Source organism: Vigna umbellata, chromosome 5 (assembly GCF_029865625.1).
Source record: "Vigna umbellata cultivar VRB3 chromosome 5, Vumbellata_1.0, whole genome shotgun sequence".
Lineage (NCBI taxonomy): Eukaryota > Viridiplantae > Streptophyta > Magnoliopsida > Fabales > Fabaceae > Vigna > Vigna umbellata.
In genome coordinates, this window is record NC_142169.1 from 66,156,051 (window position 1) to 66,166,904 (window position 10,854).

At 35.2% G+C, this 10,854-nt stretch overlaps 2 protein-coding genes across 2 annotated transcripts; one reads left to right on the forward strand and one right to left on the reverse strand.

Moving 5' to 3' along the window:
* Positions 1 to 751: 751 nt before the first annotated feature.
* LOC124828673 (tubby-like F-box protein 3) lies at positions 752 to 5,819 on the forward strand. Its single transcript, XM_047302035.2, has 6 exons — positions 752 to 1,401; positions 3,556 to 3,643; positions 3,755 to 3,884; positions 3,972 to 4,151; positions 4,336 to 4,820; positions 5,392 to 5,819. Exons 1-5 carry the CDS (start codon positions 1,120 to 1,122, stop codon positions 4,805 to 4,807), a joined length of 1,152 nt encoding a protein of 383 aa, XP_047157991.1. The 5' UTR covers positions 752 to 1,119; the 3' UTR covers positions 4,808 to 4,820; positions 5,392 to 5,819.
* A 1,940-nt stretch (positions 5,820 to 7,759) lies between these two features.
* BMY3 (beta-amylase 3) lies at positions 7,760 to 10,528 on the reverse strand. The gene is made up of 3 exons (XM_047302020.2): positions 10,115 to 10,528; positions 9,005 to 9,490; positions 7,760 to 8,904 (listed from the first exon to the last, which is right to left on the reverse strand). The coding sequence occupies exons 1-3, from the start codon at positions 10,346 to 10,348 to the stop codon at positions 8,026 to 8,028; spliced, it is 1,599 nt and encodes a 532-aa protein (XP_047157976.1). The 5' UTR covers positions 10,349 to 10,528; the 3' UTR covers positions 7,760 to 8,025.
* Between the last annotated feature and the right edge of the window lie 326 nt (positions 10,529 to 10,854).

Genomic DNA, 10,854 nt, shown 5'->3' on the forward strand with positions numbered 1-10,854 from the left:
TAAACCCATAAGTTAAAACTTTAATAAATTACTATATACATCTAATATAATAATAAAAATAACATTTATTAGGAACCAAATTTTACTAAACTGTTTTCTTCTTTATGGAAAAACTAATGTAAAACCTTTATCGGATACTGAAATTGAAACAAAAATCAATATAAAAACACTACAAAAGGAAGTATTTCAGAAATACAAAAATAAATGGCACAACAATTAATGATATAACTAAATGATACATAGTAAACTGTTTATTGTATTATTCAAATAATTAAGTGAACACAGACCTTTTTTCTCGGATAACATGTTAATCTTTTCCGAATCCGAATTGGATAAGAAGTATCTAAAGTAAGAAATTATAAAACTAATCTTCGGAGGAAATGGAATAATGTTTTTTAACTGAGAATTCAGTCATCAACAATGTTAATTTCCTTCATCAACTAATACAAAATATTCTTCAGATGAATTTTAAAACAATATAAAAGAATAGTTTTACTGTTGTATTAACCCTACATTAACGAGAAGAAGAAAAAGAAGAAAAATTACCCTTTGAACCATATCATCATCATCATCATTATCATCATTCATTGGACCAACCAAGCAAATTTACGAAAAAAACCCCAAAAGAGTCTCCAGCAGCAGCACCAAACAATTACTACCTACCATACATCTCTCTCTATATTGCTAGCCATTGCTCTCTTCCCTCAGTAACAACCAACTCTTTCATTTTTCATCAGATCAAACCATCACATTGCATTTCACTTTACTGCATCACCCATTATGTTCTCTTCTTTTCTCTCTCTCCCAAACACACAACACAAAAGTACAAAGCCACTCACCATTCTCTCACTTTCTTTCTCTCTCTCTCTTATCAGAATCCCATCCCTCTCTCTTCTGCATCTCTCCTACCCTTTCTCTTTTCTTCCCAAACCCACCAAAAAAGAATCAATTTTTTAATCACCCTGAGGAAAAAAAATCCCTTTTTTCCCCCTCAATCAACGCAACACGCTTAAATTACCACCCTTCTTCCTTCTCGCTTTCTCTCTCTCTCACACGCGCGCACTCCTCCTTCTAAAGGCTTTACCTTTCGCGGAATCGGAATCGGAATCGGTGATCTAGATGGGCATAATCAGAAGCATGAGATCGCGGTCGCATCGCGTCGTGCAGGAGCAAGAAGAGTGTGTTGGTGACAGCATGAGACAGAGTTGTTGGGCCAACATGCCCCAAGAGCTTCTCCGAGAGGTTCTCCTACGAATCGAGGCCTCCGAGGACACGTGGCCGCCGCGGAAGAGTGTTGTCGCCTGCGCCGGCGTTTGCCGCAGCTGGAGACAAATCACCAAAGACATTGTCAAAACACCCGAGCTTTCCTCAAAAATCACCTTCCCCATTTCTGTTAAACAGGTTTCTTCACCACCCTTTTCCTTTGCCTTCAATTTTCTGTGGGATTTCCTCAAAATTCATTTTTTACTTCATTCACTGCACAGAATTTGACACAATTAATTAATCAGAGATCATAGTCGTTGATAGCAATTTTTTTAAGATGGTTTTTTAACTGTTAACCATTTTTACATATCGGTTTTTATTTCCAGAGCGTATTTTAATTTTCAAACGTGTACTTTTGTTTTGGTTCCTGAAGTCAAGTGTGTCTTGATTCTGTTAACCAACATAGCGATAAATGGATATTGGAGTGTAATATGGCCAAAAATATTCTGGTGGTGCTTAATTGCCAGAAATTGTCTCTTTAGTGACAAGTTTTTTTTGCATTCAAATTGTTAATTTTTTTGACAGTTTTACTTAACAGAATTAGGTCACCGTTGAGGGCAGGAATAAAAAAAAATTAAGATGTGATTGGATGTCACAAGGATCAGATGAGTTTCATGTCTGTGATTGGAATAATTACTACAAAAGTTAATAAAAACATTGCAATAAAATGTTTGTGTACAAGTGCATGCATCACTGTTTACTAATATTCAGTTAAATATACACTCTCAAAAAAAGTATACTCATTTACTTTTCTATTAATTTTTTGTTGAGTTGAGAGGGTATTTTGTACTTTTTTGGTGATGGAATTATTTTATTGATTGGGTTTGGTATTATTCCATATCAGCATGATTGTTTGATTGAGTGCAACGAGGTTTTCTTGTGTTACCCATTGTTTGTTTTGTTTTGTTTCTTCCTAACGTTGGTTTTTGTGAAGAATTATGACGATATTCTTGGCTCGATGTTGTGATGAGTTGTGCTTCGATTGTTTTATGGTTGAAAAAAATAAAATAAAAATATTGATTCACCTCGCCTGTGTCGTGAAGGCAAGGGCGAAAGTATTTGTGAGCTGATGGGTAGAGTTGAACCAATGAACTCATTTTTGGGGTCTTTCACTTTCATTGTGTGACTCTATTGAATATTATTAACTTCGTTTGTTTGGAATATTAATAAGATGGTTGTGCATTTCTTCTTTCTCATCTTTTTGTATGACGTATACGAATATAATGCATGGATTAAAATATAATGAACCTCCTTGTTTGTATTAAAATCACTGTAATTTTTTAATGTCTTTTATCTGTCCTTTTAATTATCATGACATTTCATATTCTACTGCTTTTCTGTTCTTTTTCATAAAGTAATTAATGCCATTTTTTAAAATTTAAAGTAGAACTGTAATTTACCTCTGAATGTATGGATAATCTGACGTGTGTTGTTTCAACGTAATTAGTATCTTAAGTTTGAGTTCTAAGTATGCAATCCCGTTAAATATTTCGAGGGAGAATTTTGTTCTTCATAGTGGTTCTATATCCAACTATAGCAATGGTGAATTGATTTTGGACAGATTGTGTTTTATTGTGTGATTTCTAACAGTATCTACTGGGAAAAGGAAACGGCTAAATTCCTGCTTATTCTGTATAAATCCTTTTAATGTTCTTTTTATCCTTGTGGAAATTGGTGATTTTGGTTGGACCATTATATTTGTGGATATTTTTTGCATAACACTATATTCTCTTTTTGCGCCTCCATCACTAGGATTGAATGTTCAATATCACTACTTAGAAGGCTGGGACCACTATATAGTGATGTCACTATTTTAATTATTATGAAGTTTACATGGGCGTTTACTCACTAATACCTTCCACAACATTTTGGAGGACCACTTTAAGTGGCATCTGGGTATTGTCACTGTTACTATTGGCATGGCATCCTTAGTGCATCTTCATCGTTTTTGTTGTGCTGCCCAGTTGTTCCAATTTATCTGGTATTTATTATGTTTTGATTGGGTTGTGGTCCTTGTTATACAATATGCTGGCCAAAAAGGTTAAAGTAGAGGTCAAGCTTTTGGGTTCAGTGGGTACCAAGGTGCCCTTTGCTGTGGAATGCTCTGATTTTTTTTTTCTTTTATATTTCCCTGCTCACTATGGTATCGCACTAAAGATTCCCTTGTACACTGCAAAAGCATGATGCTTGAATGTGACTATTGTGCTTGTCTTTTATTACTTAGAGTACTTCATTGTACTGTTTTCCTTCTCTTGTCTTTGACATGTTTTCATCTATGAGTAATATTGGCAGCCTGGCCCAAGGGAGAATCTCCTCCGGTGCTTTATAAAGCGCAACCGGTCAACCCAAACATACTATTTGTTTCTCAGTTTAACCAATAGTGAGTATATAATAAAACTTGTGGTTGAATCTTCTTGTAAACGCTTTAGTTTCTTTGTTTATCCACCATTCTTTAGCTTCTAATCCTAAGAGAGTGTGTTCTTCAACTCAGCACTAGCCGAAGATGGGAAGTTCCTTCTGGCTGCACGCAAGTGCAGACGTCCGACATGCACAGACTATATCATCTCTCTTGATGCAGATGATATGTCAAAGGGAAGCAACTCCTATGTTGGGAAACTAAGGTGTGATGTAATTGGGTACTGTGGCCATTGTTTGTTGTTTTGTTTATTAGTGCATTGACTCACCTTTTTCTTTCCCTTTTTAACCAGATCAAATTTTCTTGGAACAAAGTTCACAATCTATGACAGCCAGCCACCTCACTCAGGGGCAAGGATTATGAAAAGTCGCTCCACTAGGCTGGTGAATCTAAAACAAGTTTCGCCGAAGGTCCCTACAGGCAATTATCCAGTGGCTCACATCTCATATGAATTGAATGTGCTAGGCTCCCGGTAAGCTTTACATTTTTGAATTGTAAGTAGATCTTCATGCATGAAATTAACTATTGTTCATACTTTGGTGGACATTGATGCTTTGACTGAGTAGGCAAAATGTTTGCTGAAAATATGTTAGATAACTTTTCACCCTCTTTATATTCTGACCATGTGATACTTACAATGTGTATACCCTAAGCAGGGGGCCTAGGAGAATGCATTGTGTTATGGATTCCATTCCTGCCACTGCAATTGAAGCTGGAGGAGTAGCTCCTACACAGACCGAGTTTTCTCTTAACAACATAGATATGTTTCCTTCATTCCCTTTTTTCCGATCAAAATCAAATCGTGTAGAAAACACCATGTCTGGACCCCTGGTTGATCAGAAGGATGGGATGCTCGTGTTAAAAAACAAGTCTCCTAGGTGGCATGAGCAGCTCCAGTGTTGGTGCTTAAACTTTCATGGCCGGGTGACAATTGCCTCGGTTAAAAACTTTCAGCTAGTAGCTTCTGCAGAAAATGGACCTGCTGGACCAGAGCATGATAAGATTATCCTCCAATTTGGAAAAGTTGGGAAGGATTTGTTTACAATGGATTACCGATACCCTATTTCGGCCTTTCAGGCCTTTGCGATGTGCCTCAGCAGCTTTGATACCAAGATTGCTTGTGAATGACATGTTTAAACAGGTATATTCATTTCAAAGTTCAATATTCTAAAATTTGACTCTAGTCGGGGAAAAAGCATTGATCAATAAAAAGCTCATAATAGAATCCAGTAGATGTTTACGGTAGTTCCATTGGTAGATCACTGGAATGACATTTTGGTTTACTTTGATACCCTATTATTTAATTTTGGTCCAAGTAAAATGAGTTGCCAAAATCCCATGATAAGAAATCAGGTAATTGTAAATGTTCAACGAAAAATACAATACTGGCATCACATTAGGAACTTAAAAACTTGCATTTCATTCAATACTATATTTTAATCCTTGGCACGTTTTGCCTGTAAGTTTTCTGGATATAGTGTATACAATGTTCCTATCATCTGATAATGATTACCACATTCATATGACCATCCTTCTAAAATTGGTTACCCTCATTGTGTATGCCTCTATTAAAGGATGAGAGGATAACTACGTGAAAACCTTACTAGCTATTCTCTCTATCTAGCATATTGACAGTTATATCAACTCCATTTTTCCATTTTTTTGCATCTTCAGTTTGCCTATTGACCATGCTTGATTTTTGTTTATGCCAGCTTCAATCCAGATTATATAGCTATCTCTCTTACTTCTGGGAGACGGATGGTTTGAAAGCACTTGTTGGGAAGCAGAAAGATGAAAAATGTTTGGGGTTGGAAGGGTGTCGAACTGAATTTTAAAGGTCCATTCAGTTTCTGGGATCACAATTCACCAGCTCTTGGGAAGATACCATGAACTTGGAATATTATTTGAAAATCCTCCATCCTCACCCCCACAAGACAACACAAAAAGAGAAAAAGGAAAAAAAAAATGCTTTTCTTCTGCCTCCGTGTACATAAATGATATTTTTCATTTATTTTTCTTTTTCAACAACTTTCTGGTTGTTTGTGGTAATATAGCTGTGGTTTTTAAAACATGTCCCCCACAAGACATGTTTTTGTTTATGGGACTACTATCTAGCTTTCAACTTATCCTTTCATGAGAACATGTTGTGTTAGTTAGACTACTTGCATGAAAACAAGTGCCAGCAACTTGGTACGTGCAACTCCTTTCCTTCCGTAATCCACTCTGAACGTGTTCTTTCCAAAACAGTAGTAATGCAATGTTGTAATAGTATTTACAAATTAAAACCGCCATATGCTAAATACAAATTTTACATACTCTTTGTGGAAGTCTTGCTTAAAAGCTATAGTATTTTACATACACGGATTGGTAGAGAACTTACTTTTGGAAATATTTGAGCCAAATAATTACTATAAGTAAAAGTTGTGTTGTGATATGTACTTATATTTTTCTTTTGATATAGGTTTCTGTATATTATTACACTGTAAACCTTTTTCCAAGAAAAGGCATAGTCCACATGCAGTGAAATTAATTGAATTTCAGACTAGTAATTTATTCTCTGATAACTTTTGTTGCGATGAATGGTACTTGATACTTTGAATTGGTGTTGTTCAATGTTATCGAACAGAACACCTTGAAAGGAAAAGTAGTATTGGGAAACATAAGTACAAAGTTGTCATAAAAAAAGTATAGAAGAGTGTTAGTGTTTTGGATTGAAGATAAGTGCATTACTATTTCTAAACGTGAAACAAAAGTTATCTTCAAACGATGTGCGTGAGTCAATTTTAGCATATTGAGGTAAACTAGTTTGATTCGTTGTACTGTAATATGATTGAGCAGATAAAATCTTAAATATAAGTTTCTCTGTACCAGGGAAAGTATTCTTATGAATGGTATTGGAATAAGAATCTATGAGCACATTTTTTTCTATGAACTGATCTGTAAAAAAATCACATTTTCAAAATTTTTAATTTTAAAACATAAAATAATTTTAGTTTACGGAAAAAAAAAAATTCTTATAAGTTTTGTTAAAGTTGCACGAAGTTCACAAGGAACCTATCATCATGTGACACGTGTCCACAATTATAAAAGCTGACTCTTCTCTGTCAATTTTTTGAAGTATATTAATGTATGATCTTTCAGAAAACCTAGTCCAACAACATTTGGAAAGAAATTTCATCCTCACTTATTTATACAATATATTAATATTAACATTAGACTATAACTAAATGACAGAATCGAAAGTATACAGCTATAATCACACTATACTCTATAATATATATAATTTTAAAAAGATATATATATATATATATATATATATATATATCATATTAGACAAAATATTAATGGCTGCAGAAAGTATACTCTAAAAGATTTATTAAGGGAGACAAGATTATTTCTTACATCTAACATAAATAATTTATTTTCATAAAATGGGATAGATGTAAATGATTTGTGAGTTATATTTGCTGATAAACTGTTGAAAAAATAGGACCTTTGTGTCAAAGTCGCGGATTATGAGAAAATGTATTTTAAATGAAATTTTAATATTGTATCTTCGTGCTCATATGACATGTTTAAAATGTTTTGCTTTAAGTGTTGAATAAAGTTTTACATCTTTGACACAAAATGACTTTTTGAAGAAGTTAGAAAGTAAGAAATTTATCATGTAAGTTATATTTTTATTTCAAATAAAAAATAGCCTATTTCATATTTATATTTGGTTTTCCATTTTTGCATTAAAAAAATTTCTGTTAGAGATTTATATTTATCATTTGATGAATCTACAGAATATTTTTTTTATAATGATTAATAAAGGGGTGAAAGGTGTTAAAGTGGAGGTTTTATAATTCATTCGTATTAATGCTTAAAATATATCTTCCATTAATTTTCCACGTTTAAAACGTTATTTTTCTTTTGATCTTAAACAACATTACTTAAGAGGCGCTCCAATTAAAATTTGTTTAGCTTTGAGAAAACACACTAAGCAACTTTATTAATAACTGAAGATATTTGATATCTTTCACAATTATGTACAATATTATGTACAATTATAATAAAGTGATATCTTGAAAGGAGATGTTTAGAACAAAAGCTTATGGAGCTATGTAACATTGACCATAAATGTGCCCAAGAGCACAAATGAGAGAAGGGTAGCTGCCACCCACCTTAGCTAAATTATAAGGAATAACCATATAAGGTCTGTGTTTGAGGATAAACCAGGAAAAGGGATCCTCATAATTGTGCTTACAAAATAAACATTCCTCAATCTCATCCCATGCACTGTGATGCAAGGGCATAACTGATTGTTATATACATCATTATCATACATTACAAATTTACAACCCTTAGGCTGTTTGCATGCTCACACTTGATTCATGGCTCAAAACCGTGGATTCGGCACCTTCCTCCTCCTCGGTAGGAAGATCATCGGAGTGCAATTCCGGTTGCTTAAGGCTCCGGACAAACTCGGTGAACAAAGGAAAGTGTTCTGGAGAAAAGAAAGATGCTCCCATTCGCTGATATGTGAACAAGTCCAATACTTCATCTCCAGATAGATTCTTCTTAATTTGTTCAAACCCCCCCGGGACACCAGACTCGGAAGAATTTTGACCCGAAACCTTCACCTCATGCTTTCTGCAAGCTGTCATAATTTGAGAAAGTAGCAATTCAGGGCTAGAGTGGTTTTCCTTAGGTTGTTTTGCATCAGAAAGGTCCATGCCGGGTAATATCATTTTGCATGAGTTCTTAGCAAACATCTGTGCAACTGTTTCATAGCCATCATTGTTAGCTGTGTTGTAGAACCCTGCGGTTAGCTCTGAAGGATGAGATCGAGTTCCGTACCAAGAGTGCATAAGTGGGATTTTTCCATATATTGTCACTCCAGAGTCACCAAAAGTAGAAGATGCCATTGATAGGAGGCAGTCTCCATGAGCTATGAGCTGATTGGAATACCATGAGAGGAAAAAGACCCCATATGAGGACTCCCAAGAAGCCCCATCATTAAAGAAGCCAGTCGAGTATGGTGACTGATCATAGGTAGGTGCATCATGTGGACCACCAAGCCCCCACAAAGGATTTCCAGATGCTTCAGCATGTTGCTTGAGAAAGCTAAGCATGTTTTGGTCATAACACTGGAATTCCCCAGCTCCTTGAGTTTTACTAGGTAGCTGATGATGAGAGGGGTAACGTAACTCACCATCTGGTCCTAAACCCATGGAAATGCTCTGCAATATGGCAACAGATGAGGAAATTGTCAGTCATGTATAATCTGAAAGAGCATATTACAATTGGAATACATCTGGTACTGGAATGCAAAATATTTACCGTAATCGTAGAGCCCATGAAGGGAGAGAATGAAGACTTGAAGCTCTCACAGAAAGCCTGGTACACTTGGACTGGTGTCTTTCCATCAAGAACAGGAAGATCATCAACTGCCAAGGACAGGCATTCTTTATAATGCTGTCCTGACTTGTCTGTGAAGAAAATATTGGGTTCAGATTCACCAATCTGGGATACCCATTTAGGTAGGGGGATATTTGGCTTCTTAGACCCATGAAAGCAAAGAGACACATGGAGATTGAGACCCACTTTCTGGACCATCTCAGCAATAGCAAGATAGCCTGACCAGTCATATTCTCCCATGGTTTCTTTCTCCACAATTCCCCACCATATAGGGAGCTCAACACCTTCAACTCCTAATAGCTTCAAAGCTTTTAGGCCAGCTGCAATGGCTCTCGCATGGTTTATTGAATTGCAATCATAAGAAACTGCATCTAGGGGCAGCCCCACAAATAATCTAACACCATCCACCTGCAACATATTATTTTAAGCATGTCAGTTACTTTCTAATGCCTCCAGGTTGACATTATATAACAAACCTAAGTGTACTTTTCTACCTAACATGTGTTATTACTGCAGAAGAATCGTATGAAAGTAGAAGAATAAATTGTTACCAAGACAGATGCAGTACCTAGCACTGACATCTAGAAATTAGTAAATCTCTAGCATGTAAATCCCCTTCAGATACTAACCAAAGGAAAAAAAAAAAACCATAGCTCCTTTAACAGTGATGATTAGGTTATGCATTATCAAGGAAATTTCCCAGGAGAATGTCAAGAATCAAGATTTATTTTTTCAAAAATACCACATCCACGACAAAAAGGGAAAACCGCACAAATTCACCAGATGACAAATTCAATGATTGACTTCATTATTTACTCCAACTATGCAACTGATCAAAAATAATTCAGAAATCCTTGATATTTCATGTAATTTCAAATTACCAAACGAAAAGTTGAAGTCAAACTAAATTATTAATTAATTAATTAATTAAATAATAAACCGTTTCTTCAGAACCAAACACAATAAAATTCCCAATTTCCCCAGTCTCTCTTCAACCATACACAACGTGAAAAACAAAACACAAAAACTCACCGTTTTGGAACTTGTTCCAGGCCCAGAACGCTTATTCTCCTCTCTAACGGGTTCAGTTCGATGAGCCCTCAAAGTGAAGCTTATCCCAGCCTTCTTCCACCGATTATTCTGACCAAAACTAACTCTATCGTTCACGACCCTGAAATTCTTCAAATTACAAAGGCCCACTTCCCTAGATGCCAAATCGGAGGCTCCCAGCTTCGCTTGAGAGCTTCCAATCACCGAAACCTCCATAGCCAACAACAACAAGAAAGGAAAACGCAATAATCACACCAAAATACTCGCTCAACAAACAATCGAAAATCTAGTCTTTTCAGGATATCCGCTTAATGTTTCCAACAGAAATCGCGGAGAAAAAAATGGGATTCAAGGAAAGAAGAGATAATGAATATTGCAAAAGTAGCTGAGGACAAGATGCATATATAAGGATGTGGAAGCTAAAACGCGCTTTTTCTTTTTCCTTTTTCTTTTGCAACCATTATTAAACTAAAGAAAAACAAAACTTGCAAAACAGCTGCCACGTGTCCACGTGATAGGAGACCAAAGTAGAGCCGCATAATACTATTGTTGATTTTTATATATAAAATAGAAATAAAAAATAACAAAATATTAAGGACCCCAAATAATAATCATCATCATCATCATTTTAAAACAGCATAAATCAATTTCATAAGCATAAAATAGCTTACATACGAGTTAATTTATAAAAAGTTAGTTTTAATTTTATACAAACCAATGTT

Bases quoted from the DNA above. Each gene is read 5' to 3' on its own strand.
- LOC124828673 (XM_047302035.2), top strand. From the start codon at position 1,120: ATGGGCATAATCAGAAGCATGAGATCGCGGTCGCATCGCGTCGTGCAG. The intron at 1,402-3,555 runs GTTTCTTCACCA...TAATATTGGCAG, and splicing joins TCCCCATTTCTGTTAAACAG to CCTGGCCCAAGGGAGAATCT. The intron at 3,644-3,754 runs GTGAGTATATAA...TCTTCAACTCAG, and splicing joins GTTTCTCAGTTTAACCAATA to CACTAGCCGAAGATGGGAAG.
- BMY3 (XM_047302020.2), bottom strand. From the start codon at position 10,348: ATGGAGGTTTCGGTGATTGGAAGCTCTCAAGCGAAGCTGGGAGCCTCC. The intron at 9,491-10,114 runs GTGAGTTTTTGT...AATATGTTGCAG, and splicing joins CTGGAACAAGTTCCAAAACG to GTGGATGGTGTTAGATTATT. The intron at 8,905-9,004 runs GTAAATATTTTG...GCCATATTGCAG, and splicing joins TCATGGGCTCTACGATTACG to AGCATTTCCATGGGTTTAGG.